This window comes from Fistularia commersonii, chromosome 6 (genome assembly GCF_037954325.1).
Source record: "Fistularia commersonii isolate RoL2024-O1a breed Wild chromosome 6, RoL_Fcom_v1.0, whole genome shotgun sequence".
NCBI classification, from domain to species: domain Eukaryota; kingdom Metazoa; phylum Chordata; class Actinopteri; order Syngnathiformes; family Fistulariidae; genus Fistularia; species Fistularia commersonii.
The window spans coordinates 11754674-11773595 of NC_141289.1; the positions used below are offsets into that span (position 1 = coordinate 11754674).

At 40.0% G+C, this 18922-nt stretch overlaps 1 protein-coding gene across 3 annotated transcripts in view; it reads left to right on the plus strand.

Annotated features, from left to right (window-relative positions):
* The window catches only part of LOC147233367 (lysine-specific demethylase 6A-like), a 35875-nt gene extending 22012 nt beyond the window's left edge, over positions 1–13863 (plus strand). For 2 of the 3 annotated variants that reach the window (XM_086148099.1, XM_086148100.1), the window contains 17 exons: positions 1265–1396; positions 3582–3653; positions 3779–3886; positions 4767–5168; positions 5502–6391; positions 7370–7499; positions 7718–7823; positions 8548–8753; positions 8848–8909; positions 9070–9144; positions 9276–9424; positions 9522–9636; positions 10857–11044; positions 11539–11680; positions 11772–11898; positions 12488–12658; positions 13692–13863. In XM_086148099.1, the coding sequence (XP_086004225.1) occupies positions 1265–1396; positions 3582–3653; positions 3779–3886; positions 4767–5168; positions 5502–6391; positions 7370–7499; positions 7718–7823; positions 8548–8753; positions 8848–8909; positions 9070–9144; positions 9276–9424; positions 9522–9636; positions 10857–11044; positions 11539–11680; positions 11772–11898; positions 12488–12658; positions 13692–13721 (3105 nt within the window). In that variant the 3' untranslated portion in view covers positions 13722–13863. The remainder of the gene's footprint in view (positions 1–1264; positions 1397–3581; positions 3654–3778; positions 3887–4766; positions 5169–5501; positions 6392–7369; positions 7500–7717; positions 7824–8547; positions 8754–8847; positions 8910–9069; positions 9145–9275; positions 9425–9521; positions 9637–10856; positions 11045–11538; positions 11681–11771; positions 11899–12487; positions 12659–13691) is intronic. The other variant, XM_086148098.1, reaches the window with a different exon arrangement.
* Positions 13864–18922: the final 5059 nt, after the last annotated feature.

The following is an 18922-nucleotide window of genomic DNA, read 5'->3' on the forward strand; positions in this document are numbered from 1 at the left end:
CTCCAACTCAAGGGGCTTGGTTTTTAATTCTCCAACTCGTTGCCATTTGGCCTTTCCATTTTTGACCCTGCCCCCAGTGTGATTGGTGAGGTCTTGCTGCCGTAGAGTATATTCCAGCTTCTCATTGGCTCTGTCCATCTCCCCCCCCCCCTTAGTTGTTGTCCTTAGATGTCCCGTAGCTGCTTGCAATGCCCCCTAGTGTTCCACAATGACTTAATCATTTATTCATATTGTACATGCCGTGTGTGCGTGTGTTCGCGAGCGTGCGTGCGAGATCACATGCACATTTGTGGAATATTATGATCCATCAGCTCTGACTATGCCAGTCAGGTTAGTGTATAATGTATTCCAGTTGGAATGTGGGAGAGGGAAATTTTTGATAATATTTTGTGTCAGATGTGACTTTTTAATTTGATATCTTGATATTTAATGATTTATCAAAATTCACACATGGATTATTCATGTCCTTTTTTCGTTCAGCAGTTTTTTGGGTTTGCCCGCTATGTCTGTCTCCATTTAAATGGTCAACATTAAACATTAAACTGAAAACATTTGCTTGCAAAACCTGGTAAACCAGGAAGAAAATAAATGTAGAAGCAATTCAACATATTTGTTTGATTTAACTTGTAGAACCTAAATCGTCACATCTGGCTCTTACGCTTTTTTAAGGCTAAACATTTAGGCTTTCATTAAGGGGAACATGTTGTAAACTTTAGCATTTAAGATAGCATTAATGTTATTTTTATAAGCTGCAAGCTCGTTTTGTCTTGTAGTGCAATATTTACAACGCTGTTGTGAAATTTTTTTTAGAGGAGTCGTAAGTCAGGATTAACTTTGCATGCTGAAGGTGTTGACAGAATTGCCACCTACATTACTCTTAAGAGAAGAAATACCCTGGAGCTGTCATTGTCCTGGGATGTAACACTGTCAGATACACAAGACTTTTTTTTTTCTCTCAATATTCTGTTTACATAATTACCAAACATGTTCTCTGTTATTCTGTTTTTCTTGTTCTCCATCCTCTGCTTGCCTGCCCTATAACTTATCATACTTATACCATTCTGCGGCTTAACTACTTGATAAATACCTGCTTGATTTTCATTTTCATTTCTCCCCATTTTCTCTCCTTTTGTCTTTTTTTCTGTGTTCTATTCCAATCTACAATCCCTTTTAATAATATTTCCCCATTTACATCTTGATTGTTTTCCATCTTACTTCCTTTTTCTTCCTTTTGCCTGCATATTTTGCCACCCCTCCTCCCCAGGCTTGTAAGCCCAACCACAGTGCAGAGGGTGGAGGTTCAGCTCCATCATTGCCCCCTCATGTGGGATCAGTGGGCCAAGTAGAGGACCAATCCTGTCCAGCCAAGAGGAGGAGAGCTTCCAGCCCTGCTAAGGTAACGGTTTTTACTACTACTGTTTGTGGTTGAATTGTCCCTTTGGTGTGCTTGTTGGAAGATACAGGGCAACAGGCAGAATCATGACACATATCATATGTGATATGGACTTGCCTCAATAGCAATTAATGGGAATCAGAATGTTAATATCAACATCTAGAGACTGGTTATTTGTCATTTCAAACATTTTGTTTCTGTTTTTTTTAATTATTTAGCTGTAATAAGTGAACTCTTTCGATTGCTGTAAATGATTGGAAAATAGCAGGAGTAAAGTCACTACAAAAATATTCTCAAAGAATACTTTCAAATTATATCAATAAATTAGTCACAATTTTTTACCAAATCAGCAGGTTGGTTGGTTGGTTAGTTGAGGGAAAGGATTTCTGTCTCTTACACTTATATTAAAACTTCACCATGGTTTCTCCCCCGAATCAAACAAACTAGTTACCATAAATGCCTTACCCAGTAGCTTTGCTATTGAGCTCATTTGCAATTTCTGTATTTGATGTGACTTCTGAATCTAATACATCTTTGATTTATCGTTGTTTTTTAATCTTGTTAAAGTTCACAACCCTTTAAGAAAGCTCCGCGCATGGCATTTGCGCAGTTTTATGTTGATAATTTTAGGTGGTCTATCTTAAGATACAATGCACTTTACTCCAAACTTAAACCTATCCTGCTTCAGTAATATACAGACAGACAGAGAGACGCTGTCAATCAGTGTATATTGTTCATTTGGTGATTCAAGAGATTCTGATATGATGGCTTGTATGGCACAAAGCTTTTGGTGTAGTTATATATATGATTTATAAATAATAATAAATGACAGTTGTTGTATGTTAAGCACAGAATGAAATTTTTCCAAAGCTTGTCATGGATATTTTACCCCATAATCACAAATCCCAACAAGCCCTCAGTGACTTTCAAGTTTCATAAGCTCAGGTTCCAAGTCCACTGTATTCTCCTTGTTGAGGAAATCAAACAGAAATGCAAGATATGCAGTGATCCTCTGTGAAATGCCCCTTAACTCACAGGAAAAATGTCTCTCTTTTGATCCATCTTACTTTATCCGTCTTACTTTAAAAATCAGAGATATATTTGTCAGTACACTTCAGCAGACTAAAGTGGCTGAACGACAGAATAGATATCATTAGCATATAGTGATACCTCAAAAGTTTTGTTGGGTAACAGCACTCCTTTTCTTGTTTTCTTGTCTGTGTTTTTCTTACTGCTATGGTCAGGGTTTTAAAAGCCAGAATAAAATATTGCTGGAGGGAGGTCATGATTGTGTAGACCAGTGGTCCCCTACCTTTTTATCGCCACGGACCGGTCAACTCTTGACAATTTTACCGCGTACCTGGGGGGGGGCATGTAAATTGTTTATATTGCGACTATAATAATAAACGTAAATCCCTCTGTATGGATTCACCTTTTTCCCTTTGAAAAGAAACTTTACGTCTGCCATCTGTTTTTTTTACTCATTTTGCTAGCTTGTGGGTTACATTTTTGGTGCTCAAGTGAGTGAGATGTAACCAAGAGACTCTGGTCATGTTTCAAAAGATTTTCCTAAATAAAGATTGTTCAGACTCAGATAATAAATCCTGTGGAAATAATTGATTATTTCTTGTGCAGTCTGGTGTCAATTGGTCCATGGACCGGTAGTGGTCCGCAGCCCGGGGGTTGGGGACCACTGGTATAGACCTTTGACACATGGGACAAACCACTTTGTTGGAAAATACCAATTTAATATTTGAGCCATTGACCAATTTCTTGAGATCATAGTTTAAAATAGAGAGACGGGTAGTTGATTAGATCACTCAAAATTATACTTGTGATACTGCTTTATTTGAGTCGATATTTAGTGTTAATATTCTCTCAGTATAATGGCACTTAAAATAGCAATGATGCATAACTCATCAAAAGTGCAATTAAGTGACAGAATATATTTGAGTCATTTAAATATTGTTACCAATGATTTCTCACATAGCCCAGCCCAAAGTATGCCAGCCCTTCATGATATATTTCTACTGTGTGACCGCTTCCTTGGTGTGATTAAGAACAAAGAATTTGCTAGATGAGTCTTACTTTTATCGTATACAGTCATGCCTTTTAACTACAGTATCCTTGTTGAATCATTACAATTTCCTATGTGCCTTTCTTAACATCTCACTGTTTTTGTCATCAGGGTGATTCATGGGCCAGTAATCCAGTATCACAACCAGTTCCCAACTGGTACCTTTCCCCTCAGAAATTACAGGCTAGTAATACCTCTTATCTCTTTTTTCATTTGGTATTACCAAAAACAGCGGTTATATCTTGAAAGTGCTTAATTCTGTTTTGGCATCTTGTATGAGTATAAGGAATGTTTCTGTGTATCTGCAGTTGCTGGAACAGTTGCTGAGTAACCGAGCTAGCCTGAAGCCCCCACAGCTTCAGATGTTGGAACAGCTGGAGGCTCAACTCTCAATGATGCAGCAGCACCAGCACCAGGTGAGAATTTTTAGAATCCTACATAATGGTAAAACATGTAGTTGAAAGCTACTCATCAAATAAGCCACAATTAATTGATACTGATAGAAAAATCTTAATATCTTAGATGTGTGTTGGAATGTCAATGCATCAGTCGTTTGTACGGATTTTTGCAGAGATGTGGTGTGACACATAGTGGTGAGGATTCCATAAACCTGCGTTCAGTAGTTATGATGACTCAGTGATGTAATCTCCACCCACCTAGCAGAAGGAGAAATCGCCACATAAGAAGCTGATCCTGAAGCCTTTAGACCTGTGGTTTTACAAATAATTGTATTCCTTGAAGTATCTAATTAGAAAAATAGAATTAAATTGTCAGGATTTCTAAATACATTGCCTCCACTTTCAAAATAGGTTTAAAATGTATTTGTTTATTTGTCTTAAAAATGTTTAAATGGAAAGCCTATTGACATGAATGTTCACTGATGCTCATTAAAATTAGCCCAAGTAAGTTACTGAGGATTCATTCGTCCCCTTTGAATTCTCACTGAGATGGTCAAAAATGTAACCAGGATTTTAATTTTGGCAGCAAGACCATGCTAATTGAAACACATAATTGTGTTTTATTTTTTTTTATTTTTTTCGTTTTGTTTTGTTTTTAATGGCCTGAATGGATAAAGAAATGGAATATCTCTGACAAAGCGGGGAAAAATGTCCTAATTTATCTCTCCACTATTAACATAATGGATGTAAAACTTGATTCCAAAGTGGTTTTACATTTTTTAGTTTCCAACCATTTTGATGCTAATGTTCACATCAGGCTCCTAACAAACATCCTACTTACTTGACTTAATTATTTGGCTATAACTGTATTAAAAACTGTTGATTTATTGTTTTGCAGATGCGACAGAATGCCTCAGGAGGTCAGGTGCGTCCTGTCCTCCCCAACGGCCCCACCACTAATTCCCTACCTTCCCCGAACCCCAGCCACCACCCCATTCGGCCCCATCTGGGTCCCCATCGGCCCCAGTTGCCGCCTCAACCTCTGGCCAATGGACCCCTGGCCCCTGCGGCCCCCGGGACACATGGGCACTCGGACTCCCTCCCTGCGGGTGACAGTAACAGTAGTATTAACAGTAGTAGTAATAATCAGTCAGGATCCATGGCCACCGGGCCCAATGGAGACGTGCCTTACCTGCAACCTGCTGGAAGCAGCGATGCAGCACTGCTACCTCACACCTGCACAAGCACGCAAACACAGGATGCCACGCCACGCCAGGCCCTGCATCTAAACTCCTCTCAGGTACGACAGTCCAATTTTCTGAGCCTTTGATAAATAACTTTTCTTGCTGTTAATAAATAAAAAGAATTAACTCTACTGTTCAAGTATCTTAATGGTATTATATGTATTAAGATATTAAGATAACAAAAGATATTGATGAAATAAGATATTCATATGTCATATTCAACAAAAGAAATGATAGGATAAAGTTAAATGATCTTATCGTAGTCGTTGTATCATCATGTTTGTATCTGTTCAATTTGATCAGTGAAGCCTTTATAATAATCTTGGCCTTTGTTTATTTTTATTTTTTCTCTACTGGTGCACTTAACTGTTGCATTTCTTTTTCTGAAGGGGCTTCAGAAGGGGCCTGTTCCTCATGTGACAGGTTCAAATAGTGAGGGCACCCTTGCTCATCCCCAGATCCCCAACTCCATAGCCCCCATGCATCCCGATAGTCAGGTTGGACATTCCACTACCACCCCGTCACCGCAGCAGCAACAGGCTAACAACCACCTGCCATCCCCTCCTTCCCTTGCCCAGTCCTCTACCTCAGGTGGAGCAGCACCTGGTGCATCCGCTACCAAAGATAGCAACACTGCAGCCGCCCTTGTCACGACAGCCGCCTCCCTTGGTAATGAGGGTTCAGAGGGTAAAATGCCATCACCACTGCCATCAGCAGATAGCAAAGTGGCACAGACTGATGGCCGAGCCAATAACGCTCATTTGTCAGATGGAGGCAAAGCGGTAGAAGGCAGCGAGAAGCCGAGCCTTAGCGCAGACAATCCGAGACTATCTGCCCTGCTGGCAGGGGGAAAGGGCCCTGAAGTGGGCATGGGAAAGACTGAAGGGACTGTATCCACAGCAACTACCATGTCAGAGTCCCATAAGAAAATCAACAACATACACCCGGCGGCCCTGCCCACCACCCCCCATGCACAGGGAAGCTCAGCTGCCTCCTCGCCTATCTCTGCCATATCCACTGCTACACCATCGCCCAAATCCTCGGAACACACCCAAACGGGGGCACACAGCCCCGCCACAACAACAGTGACCACGCCAGCTGTGAATGGCAATGGGAAAGGAGGCATCTCTGAAGACTCTCAAAGCCCACTGAAGGCCGAGCCTAACACTGTCACCACTCTCAAAGCTACACCACCTCATGGACACAGCTCATCGTCATCCTCATCATCTTCTTCAATATCCATCTACCCCAGCTCTACCGATGTGCTAAAAGCCTGCAGGTGAGCAAAGTGTCAATCACGTTTTCTGTTCTTCTGTCTCAGGGAAGTTATGTATGTGTCGCAAGAAATTGTGTATGGTCATCTGACCACAAGATTAATACAATTTTTTCTCGATTATGCTAAATTTGTCAGTTTTAAGAATAATATGTCACAATGGTGACTACTCAACCATCACACTAAAGTAGTTATGAAACTTGAAAATATGTTTATTTTTATAAAGTGTTAAGTAATGGCATCTCCTATACAACTTTTAAAACCTAGGATTTGGAGCAACTGTAGTGTTCATATAGATATCAGTTATTGTAAAGCTATGGCAATAATAATGAAAGGGAGGGATTTCTGTCTTTTTGCATTTTTCTCAAAACAGACATAAGTTTATTATTTTCTCTTAGTCACATTTTGGACTGTTTCTTCATTCATTGAATGTGAGGACAATTAACTGCCACATTATGAAGGCTGTATAAGGTTTAAATTTGCTTTGAACAGCGATCATAATTGTTTCTACCTTTAAAATGTGTAATGCATCAGAATGAGTTGTCAAGAGACTTTAGAAATGTAAAGAATTTGCTGTATATTTATTGGCGCAAATGGGAGATCAGTTGTAGCTTGTGGTTTACTTTGAAGAGATCTCCTCCCAGTGGAATGTCAAAGTAACTACAGTATCAGAGGTGAATAATTATGTAACTGTAAACAATTCTGTTGGCTCCTGGGTAGCCTTGTTGCCATGCAGACATGATCGAGCACCTAATACTCAGTTGAGATTTTCATTCAGATGTCGAATTAATGGGTAAAATATACAATCTGTGTGTGTGTGTGTGTGTGTGTGTGTGTGTCTATAAACATATATACATACATATACAAACGCTCAGGCTTGATCAAACATCTTTTTACCCATGTATTGTTCAGACTAATTGTGTGTACTTATCACATGTGCTGAACAGTTTATCGAGTGACCTAATACTCAATTTCTATGAATAGGAACCTGGGGAAGAATGGTCTTTCCAACAGCAGTATCCTTCTTGATAAGTGCCCCCCGCCCCGGCTGCCCCCTCCACCTACACCAGCCCTGCCCAAAGACAAGCTGAACCCCCCAACTCCCAGTATCTATGTGAGTTTTCACATCATTCACTGATTTATAGACATGGTTTAAAAGTCATTTCAATTGCTTTTTGTGTGCCAGTCTTTTTTTTTCTATTTTTCTGTACTTGACCCAAACAAATGAGGTATCCTAAGATTTTAATGGTTAGATTGGTAGCTTTCTTCTCATCACTCCTATAACTAGATGTTATGATTGTATTTAACTTCCTGTTTCTGCCTTTCAATCAGCTGGAGAACAAAAGGGACGCATTCTTTCCCCCTCTGCACCAGTTCTGCACAAATCCATCCAACCCTGTCACTGTCATCAGAGGACTGGCTGGAGCCCTTAAACTGGGTAAAGGTCATGATTTTATACCACTCATTAATTACCAGCTGAAAGTTAGCGGAAGACTGTCCTGGAGAGGACTCTTTGGCCACAAAGGGTTTGTGGTTATTCTAAAGAGATTTATGTTATGTGTTCATATTTGAATGTGCCAACATATTACATAAAACCCAGAGTCAGTACACATCCTATCTATTACAGTGGAGAGCAACTTCCAGTGTTGTCTTTGGATGTGAGTGAATAGCACATAGTGGAGGAGGAGTGCTGTACACCAAGGTCTTTGTAATAATACAAAGAAGAAACCTTCATCATATCAGTGTTCCTCTTTCTCCACAAATTTAGTTTTTACATCATAACATTCATGTGCACCCTTGTGAGCGTAAGGTCTTAATATCATTATTTCCAAGGTGTTCAATCTAAAATGTTCCCGGTCTTTATGTCTGTCTCGGCTTCCCCAACAAAATTACCCTCATTTGTGGGTGACTAAAATAAGGTAAAATAATAGTAATACAAATAATACTGTTAAACAGCAATGTGGTAATGCATTTTTAAAAATCTATTATATTGATCAAGAAGTCGCAATTCAGATAAAATCTCAACATTAAGAAGCCCTTTTATCATTATCTCTATATCTGTTAAGATATGAAAATCATGGACTACATGGACAACATAGACTTAATTTGAATTGTGGTTGTCCTTCACCCCTTATGGGTTCCTCCTTTCCTTTTTCTTACAGATCTGGGTCTGTTCTCCACCAAGACATTGGTGGAGGCTAACCCAGAGCACCTGGTGGAAGTTTGGACTCAGCTCTCACAGCCCGCCGATGAGAACTGGGACCCAACCGGCACCAAGAAAATGTGGCGCTGTGAAAGTGCCCGTGCCCATACAACCATTGCCAAATATGCCCAGTATCAGGCTGCATCCTTCCAGGAATCCTTGCGGGTCAGTTATAAGCCATTACCGCAGCAAGTTTCAGTGTGAGCTTGTCTGAGCTAAGGAAATGATTATTTGAAGTTTTCGCTTGTTTGGCTTCCAGGAAGAAAATGAGAAAAAAGCACTCAAGGAGCCTTCAGACACAGAACCTGCATCAGCTGACAGGTACGTAGCTTTTAATCCCAAAAGCTCGCTTGTACTTTGTTTTTTTTCTTCAAGATCAGTAGTATTTTCTTACATTGACTTGAAGTAACAAGTTTATATCTCCTTGAACATTAACAAAGGAGTAGCTGGTTATATATTCTCTTTGCTTGTAATTTGTCAGTGTGGCCCGCAAAAGAAGAGGACCCTTGAAACACATTAAGTTTGGAACCAACATTGATGTGTCAGACGAAAGGAAGTAAGGACAAAATTGAATCGATACCTTTTTCCAGCTCACACACAAACCCTGTGATCTGTTGCTTGAAAATACACACGGTTTGGATCAGAAGTGGCTTACTCGGGTCAATTTTTTTTTCCTCCTGCTATCAGGTGGAAACAGCAACTCCAGGAGCTCAGTAAACTTCCCGCCTTTGCCCGTGTCGTGTCAGCTGGTAACCTGCTCAGCCATGTTGGCCATACCATCCTGGGCATGAACACTGTACAGCTGTATATGAAGGTTCCTGGGAGCAGGATACCGGGTAAATTTCTGCACCAAAATTATCACACGCCCTTTCACTGTTCTGTCAGCTGCATATCTGCATGATTGTTCAATGATTCTATGGTTCATCCCTGCAGGTCACCAGGAGCACAATAACTTCTGTGCTGTCAACATCAACATCGGACCAGGAGACTGTGAATGGTTCGCAGTGCCGGAGCCCTACTGGGGAGTGATGAGTAACTTCTGTGAAAAGTATGCCAATCTCCTAAAGATTAGTCTAAAAGATAACATCACATAATTCATGTGTGGTCAGTATATATATATATATATATGTCGGCAGACCTAATCATAATTATCATATCTTCAGAATTTGCTATCCTAAAGTATGAAACTGAGTCAAAAATAGGTAAAGGATTAATGCACACTGATCATTAAAAATTAATTTATTGTTACTTCATTCAGCTTATCACAATGGTCATTCAAAACATTATGTAAATATTCAGAGTACTGAGAATATTTTTGATCTTTTTCATTTTGTTTATTTTTTTCCAAAGGAAAAAATGAATCCAATCTATCAGATATTAATTCCCCTTTTTTGTAATAATGGTTTGCACGGTGCTCTGTTGGAGGCAGGTGCTTTGTATGGGTTCCCAGGCTCTGATAGACCCATTTAACAGTCCACTAATTCTCCATTCTAGAGAAAATGTATGTATGATTTCAAAAAATGTTTAACTGTTTCAAGGAGCCCCAGTAGAACAAAAAAACAAAACAAGGATCAGATCAACTTTCCATCAAAAAGGCCTATTTAACCTTGTGGCTCTGTAATATAAATCACCATTTTTATTGTTCAAGATTTTAGAAATGTGATTGATATTGATTGTTTTTTTAATTACAAGTAATCAAAATATTCTTGTGTTTTATGTAAATTTGAATAAGTACAATGTAATGATGTGACTCGTGGCAGGGCCTCCAGGAGTTCTCAACATGGCAAAAAAATGTAGAAATTGCAAGAATAGAGACCAAAAAAGTGCTATATCCCATTAACAGATGTTGTCTTGATTCAATTTTGGAAATGCTCACAAAAACAAATATTTCCAGTGATAGAGAAGCTCTTCCCACAGAATATATTATCATATATATAACGTGTGTGTGTGTGTGTGTGTGTGTGTATATATATATATATGTGTGTATATGTATATTTATATATATATATATATATGCGTGTGTGTGTGTGTGTGTGTGTGTGTGTGTATATATATATTTATAATTATTTCATCCTGTCTGAAGATTTTGTCTGAAACCTCCAATACCAAATTTGCTACACACGAATCAGTGTTCAAAACCCTGTGGTCTGAACACAGCTTAAGCCATATATAAAGAAGAAAAGCATTTTTAGTCAATCCCTTGTCTTTGCTGCAGTTCTCACTACATCCAGCTTTCTTCACATTTTGTTTTTACTCCTTCGCCGTCAGAAACAACATCAACTTCCTAATGGGCTCCTGGTGGCCAAATCTGGAGGATTTGTATGAGGCAGATGTGCCTGTGTACCGGTTCATCCAGCGCCCTGGTGACTTGGTGTGGCTCAACACCGGCACCGTTCACTGGGTCCAAGCCATCGGCTGGTGCAACAACATCGCCTGGAACGTGGGACCTCTCACCGGTATGGAGCAGATACAACACATTAGCTTTGATGCAAAAGCAACTACCGCATTCTGTTGTCAACAGATTCCAATTCCAATATTCCAACAACATATAATCTTCCCTCCGGTAATTTTATTTACCCACCAAGGCATATATAATTCCCAAAGTTTTTTCTCTAATATGGTGACCTTTATCACAATATTGGAAATGCTTGCGAGAGAACTCTCATACTGATTACTGACCTTTTAAGCTGATTGCCGCTGTAATTACAGCCAAGTTTTATTTCCTGTCTGAGCCATGATGCTTTTCAGATGTGCTTTCCTGCTGTATATTTGACAGAACTAATTCTCGACCATATTAACTGCTGCACCTGTTCTCAATCCTAACCCTCCCCTAAAAAAATATTTTTCCGTAAAATACTAACTCCCCCTGATATTTTTCATGCATATAAATCCAAAATTGTTGCACATAAACTGTATTTTTTTTTTATTATAAATATATTTTCTCTCCCAGCTCACCAGTATAAGCTGGCTGTAGAACGTTACGAGTGGAATAAGCTGCAGAGTGTCAAGTCGATGGTTCCTATGGTGCATCTCTCCTGGAACATGGCACGCAATATTAAAGTGTCTGATCACAAGCTGTTTGAGATGATCAAGTGAGTTCTGGAATGCAACACATTCATTTACACCACAACAGGCATTTGCACATGCTCTATCCCTCCATCTGACGGTGGCTATGTGGCACAGGTACTGTCTGCTGCGGACGCTGAAGCAGTGCCAATGGGTGAAGGAGGCCTTGATGTCAGCTGGCAAGGAAACTGTGCTGAGGCCAAGGAGCCGGGATGAACCAGCCCACTACTGCACCATCTGCGAGGTCAGTAAAGACATCGGAACATTTCGGCCTCATGGGGCGCAAATATTTGCAGGGTTTTCACTTTTTGGTGTTTGTGTGTGCGCATGCTTATGTGCAGCTCAGTCACTGTCCAATGACAGATATTTGAACAGATCTGTGTGGTTATGATTGTACTCTTACAGACTACCTTTTATAATGTTCAGTATATGTTTGAAAATGGCAACAATTTAAACACAAGGTTTTTTGAATCACTTCCACATTGTTTTTGGAGAGCTAAAACTGTCCTGTTGTTTTGACATGAATTGGAGGCCCAGATAGGTTTTTATTTGAGCTGGCAGATGCAAACTCTTTTAATAATCCCAGGTTTGTCTGCAGTTACGTAGTTACTTGTCCAGATTTTTGTCCCTGCGCTTTAACATTGCTTGCATAACGCCGTCATTGGAGGAGCGTGTATATAATTTCACCTATGGAAGTACCAATGCTTTCCACATTGGTTCATTGAAGTAAAATGTAAGAAATGTCAGGAATTGCTTTTAAAAGGGCTTTTTTTTCTTCCTCATTTGAGTCTACTTGTGCAATCACACCATATTTGTACGTCTATGTCGGACAGGTGGAGGTGTTCAACCTGCTGTTCGTGCGCCGCGAGCTCCTGTCCAAGAAGCAGTATGTGGTTCACTGTCAGGACTGTGCCCGGAAAGGAAGTGCCACGCTGGATGACTTTGTAGTGCTGGAGCAGCACAGGATGGAGGACCTGATGCAGGTCTACGACCAGTTCACATTAGTAAGTGTTTGGACAGAAGGTGGGCTGAAGTCTTAAAGGGTTCACCAAAAACAGCAAATAACGTAACGTAGATCAACTTGCAACAAAGAATAACTTTTTTAGTCTGTAACAGAAAAGATTAAAAGTGCATCAATTTGCCTGAAAAGTTAAAAAATTTAAATCCTTATGTAAAGTATAAACATTTTTTGACCTGAACCATTTGATACTAAAAATAAAATTATATGAAACCAATAAATAATAGATTAAAATTGATCAGCAACATTAACTCAAGAACACAATATATACAACACTAACCTACAAAAAAAAAAAACAAATTTGTGCTGGGTTTTATTTTTTTCGATTAATGGCTACAATGAGCACATTTTGCAATGCACAGGTTTTTGAAGGGCGGTTTGAAGCATGATCCTGCAACTCTCAGCTCACAGCAAACACACCAGTCTTTCCTTTTCTCCATCCGTAGTCACGGTGAAGCCAAGACTTACAAATGCTTCGTCATATCTCCTTGTCTTAGCTTTCGGGTCACTTTAGTTTATCTAATTATCCCCTTCTCTCACCGCCTTTCTTATCATTCCTGTTAAATATTTTTACATGGTCTCTCTTGAGGGTTTGTGCACTGCACCTCATATCTCCTGCTCTGCGCTGTGTTTGAGCATGCTTAGTGCACAATAAAAAAATCAACACCATAAGGCTAATACTCAACACGCACTGCCAATGAGAGCACCGCACCCACTGTGGATGTGCAGTTACACTTTATTCTAGCACAGAAAGTATACGCATGTCCCCCGGGGTCTCCTGGCATTGCTCTGCGCCCCCCACCCTGGGGTAGCTGCGCACCCCACTATTTGAGAAGCAATGGCCTAATATTAATGAACAGGCATATTAATGGATATCCAGCCTTCCTACAGAGGGACTTCTAACCATGACATTTAAATGGGTTTAGATGTCGTACCTCACTCTGCTCCCTGCAGAGAATTTGAGCCGATTTACTAAACAGCCTGATAATTTTTTTTTTGTCCTATCTCCCTCTCCCCAGGCCCCTCCTCTTCACTCATCTTCATCTTGACATTAGGAGACTCCTTTCTCTTCTGCTGTGGAACCATGAAGCCCATTCACACACAAACTTGTATTCAAATTAAGGAGAACAGAAACAAACAAAACAAAACATCAACATCAACATACACGGACCATTTCTGAACTTCAGGAAAGCCAAGGCTGTCTCCCCAGCCTCACCATCGCCCCTCCCCATATGGCTGGTCTCCATAGCGACGGCTGAAGGCTGAGGTGGCCAAGTGTGTCTGTCTATGCAACCTGTATCGAGTGCTGGGCCTGGCCCTTCGAGAGGGGGGTGCCACCGAGCTCCCTGACAGGACTGCCCCACCCCGTCCCCGTCCCTGTCCCCATCCCCTCTTGTGACAATGGTTCAGCCCCGTTTTAATGGACAACTTAATCAGAAATGGTTGGACCGGGGGGAGTGGCGCTCTTAATAGGTGATAAAATGTTTTGTAGATACTTGTTAACTGTCACAACTGGCAACACCACCCTTAAAAGACTACTGACCTGACAACCTCCCTGCCCCCACCTTTCCTCTCTGTTTCTCTTCTGGTAATGAGATGGAATGGTGGCTTTTGATTTTTACAATTCCCATTGAAATTTTTGTTTTTCCCCTCTAAAGAGCACTGGCCTAACTGGTCTTTTTCTATGGTAGTCATTTTAAGACTCTTTGGATGACAAAATCTCCCCCCAAAAAATTTGTAATGTGAAGAGTTTAGGTGATTTTTTTTTCTTTTTACAACTTTTATGTTTTATCTCTGTCTTGTTCTTTTAAAAACTGTTTTGTTTCTTAGGTAAAAATAAAATGTAAAAAAAAAATTAGTATAAAAAAAACCTAGCCAAGTCACAAAGAAAATGGGTTGCACATAGACTTAAAGTTTAATTTGTGATTTTTGTTTCGTTATGTTTCTAATCTTGATGTAAATTTACACTATTTATAAATACATATTTATTGCTTGAAAATATTTGTTGATGGAATGCTGTTATTTTTTTCCAGAGTACCTGCCATTAAATTTGAAGGAGTTTTGTCATTTTAACACGACTCCTCTTACATTTTCTATATATAAATAAAATTGCTTAGCAAGCATTGTACAGAAACGGACATTTAAAATTGTTTTATTGTTTGAAGAATGTTTTATGAGTCAATAAACACGAAGTTGTCAAATTATTCATGGTTTCCTGGTTCTTTATACAGCAGCATCAATACTGACATATTTTACAGCAAATACAGGTAAATACAATGTGCCAATCATGTGAAAAGAGAGCAGCCTGAAACCCAGCAGACAATGTAGCTGTAGACTGACACACAGAATCCTACACTGTATGCCAGGTCCAGGAAACACCTACATCCGTGGAGCGGCTACTTCCTGTAACGGGTGAAGATTTTACTGCAGCAGGTGGAGGTTAAAAAAAAACTACACAGAAAAATTCAAAAACTAGAATTTCCAGTGTGTTAAGAAATAAAACAGTACAAAGTCACTATATTTGCAATGACATGACTAGTCCATGTTGCATCTCTGCATCAGGATGCAGATGCCGGCCAGCAGAGACCCAGTAGCCAGATGTAGCTGCTGTCAGCCCCACAGGATCTACACTGACTACTGAGCAAACGCTGGACGTCCTGACGCTCGGAGGCCTCCAGACAAACACCACACAGAGAGGGGAAACAAGGAAGGAAAATGACAATCAAGGAAGCTTTCCTGGAGCCGCTGTTGGCTGGCAAAGAAGGGAATACAGCTGGGGGGAACAGAGGAGAGCTGGTACTTAATGATCAATGCGTACGGAAAGTATTAAGGCCACAAGGAGGAAAAGAATTCTGATTTCAAGATAAAGTGATTTTCATGGAGAACAAAAAAAAAACAGGGTAAGGGAAGCAGCCCAAGCCCCACACAACAACATTATAATAATATTTTGTCCTTTATTCATCCCTGTGGAGAAATTCATTCTCTGCAATTAACCCATCATGGATGAACCATGAGCAATATGCTGCTCCAGGGGAGCGGTTAGGGGTTCAGTGTCTCGCTATACAACACTTCGAGGAGCCGGGTATGTTCAGTTCCGAAGACAATTGTTCTACCTCCTGTGCCACATCGCCCCTGTAATGTTGCATTACATTTAACGTGCCATCACATTTACATTGATTACAACTCTGAACCAACCTGATCTCATTTAGGAAGCTAAGCAGGATCAGGCCTGGTTAGTATTCTGATGGGATACCACCTGGGAATACCAGGTGCTGTAAGCTTTTTTTTTTGGGGGGGGGGGGGCAGAAAGTAGAGCAATTGTCTTTGGAACAGGATTCCTGGGTCCTCCTAGTCTGTCAAAGTGTTGTTGAGCAAGACACTGAACTTCTAACCGCTCCACTGGCGCTGATGGACAGCAGCCAACTGGTAATGGTTCCTCAATGGTGGGTTAAATGCAGAGAACAAATTTCCCCACGAGGGATAAATAAATTATGAGTTAAATTTACTCCCATAATATTTGCCAATTTCATTGGAATATTTAGCTCCTCTAGGGTGATGTGATTATTTCAGCTCACCTCAAATAATCTAGTCTAGGTAAGGTTGCTATGTGTTACCCTTTTTTATTGTTTTGGTGAGAAATTCAACCATTTTGTTTTTTCATTTGTTTTTAAGAAGTTCTCAAAACTCCGACATAAAAGAGAAAGACTAATATTACAGGTGACCTCCCACCCACTCTGGTCAATCTGTTTACATTTTCAATACCTGTTGTAACTGTGTTTGAAGAGATATAAAAAAAAAGTTTAAATTCCCTAACCATTTAGCTTAATAACTGCAATAAACACGTACTGATATTTGGTTGTTTTTGATGCAGATGTAATTAAAAAAAATCATCCAGTTCATAATATATTGGCATTTTCTGATGGCAAAAAAATATTAATTGTTTAGGAATTACTTGTAATATAACTATGATATAAGTATTTGCACATAAATCTTAGTTATAGAGTAGTTACTTTGTCTAAAAACGTGCTCCTAAAAGATTCTTGCTGTAGTTTCGGGTGATAGTTACCAACATATTTGAGTTCATTGAAATGTTTAAAATTATATTACCATTTTCCTACTTGGACCTTTAGCCATAGAAACCAGACATGACTGACAACTATCGGCTATAAGACATTGATCAAACTGATGACCGACCTCCAGCGATCTGTAACCCCACAATTACATGTAAACACGAATTATTTATTAACACAGTCCATCTGTAAAGTAAAAATACAATACGAAAAGAACATTGTCTCACGATATTTTACAAAACAAATCTTTTTCACATCGACTCTTCCTGTTGAATCGGCGTGCTACGATTCCTTGGACTCCCCTGAACAGAAGACAAGTGTCTCTCTCCAGCTGTCACAGGATCCATTTTGGCTGCAAACAGATGGACGTTGGTGGAGTTTCTGGTCGTTCGCCGTTCCATTTCTCCCCCGAGGTGTCAATGTGGTATATAGTATCTGACAGACGGGGCCTGGAAAAGAGAGACACGGAGATGAGAATTGATTTTGCATCCGGAATTTATCCCTACACATCAAACAATTTATAATTAGTGATTGAATGCTTCTTGCTTTTACTATTGTTGCCTTTTCTCTGGTAAAATGAAACAACTTGACCAGGCACCTACAAGCTCTTGGAGACGGGCAGAGACAGGATTTCAACCAAACGTGGGCTGAAATATTGAGATTTGAGGAAACAAGATGCCTGTTTTAATACTGATGTGACTTAAGACGGTGAAGACTTCCTACTGTGAAGACAAAGGCAGGAAATTTGGGTTTTATGATACAGTGACAGTAGGGGTTTTATGTGTGGGCGTGAGGGGTGCAGGTTCTAGATTTATCTCCACATTTAAACGCAATTACCAGGGTTCCATTGTATTTTCAAGATCATATTCTAGGATTTTTCTGGCGACAAGCTTTTTTATTTCTTTTTATCCCATTCTTTAATCAGTAATAATCGAATCTCTCATCCGTTTTCAAATGTAAGCTTAACTTAGGTGGGATCCTGGAAAATTCTACAACCATTCAGTACTAACTTGTTTTCCTGATGATTTCTTACAAAATGTTTCTGCAGATTATATCAAATTTCTTACTACTTGATAGATGATTAGTACAAATAGTATCTGGTTGTGATCCAGGGGAGAGGTATGTGAACTCTGCCTGGCCCGAACCCTCTGCCCTTCCACCCCCCACCAACCCACCCCTCAAATCCTGCTGAACAATGTCTCCTCGTGTCACAGCAGGAAGAGAACAGAAAAGATCACGAGAGAAGAAACCGGCAGTGTGGTCAATTCCCCCCCCAGCTTTCCCCTTTTCCATTCTTCCCGCTCCCTCCATCTCTGGCCTTCCGGCACCGGTGTTTCCGCCTTTGTGAGAGACGCACGGGTGGCTCTGCCTGCTAATTTTAACTCATCTGATTGTCTGCATGCGTTTCCCACAGCTATGCTTACGAGTCGTATGCAATAAACCAGGCACGACACACACACACAGACACCAACCCCTGACCTCCAAAAATATCCGACTGGTTAACTCTTCCATTCATCCACTCCCACTTCTGTTGAAAATGATTCTTCCTGATAGGCTGTAACTGTCAGCCAATGGCAGCGCTCCCTGCTTCCCATTCATAAAATCCAGGGTCACTAAGCGTATTGCGGTATCAAGCCACTTGCCGACAAGTTTTTTTTTTCTTCACCTTTATTTTCACAACCATGTAAATCTACGTCCTTCACATGTCGATTCAGTCAAGAGAGTCACCAATATTTTGTCAGTTTATTGCATGATTACGATGGAGTCCTAAGAGTTGATAAGGTTTACCCTTCCCCGAAGAAGCGGGATCATAAATGACATTACAGAAAGAGTCTTTGTCATCACAATCTCAATTTGAAGTCAAAAGCCCTGTCATTTAAAGACGGAACATTCCTGTGAGTTTAATGAGTATTGACGTGAGGGACGCTCAGACTGTGATAATCTCTTACACCTTTCTTTCTCCTCTCTCAGATTCAACTCTCCAATGCCAGCACTCTTAAGAGTCCTATCCAGCGTTATTCCTGATAATTATCTGGCTGGCTAATTTTTCACTTTGTTTAAGCCTTAACTTTTCAACTTACGATCACACATATACATATATATATATATATATATATATATATATATATAAAACACTTGAGGAAAGGTTGCTTCCTAGATAAAGCCTACAAGGACTATAT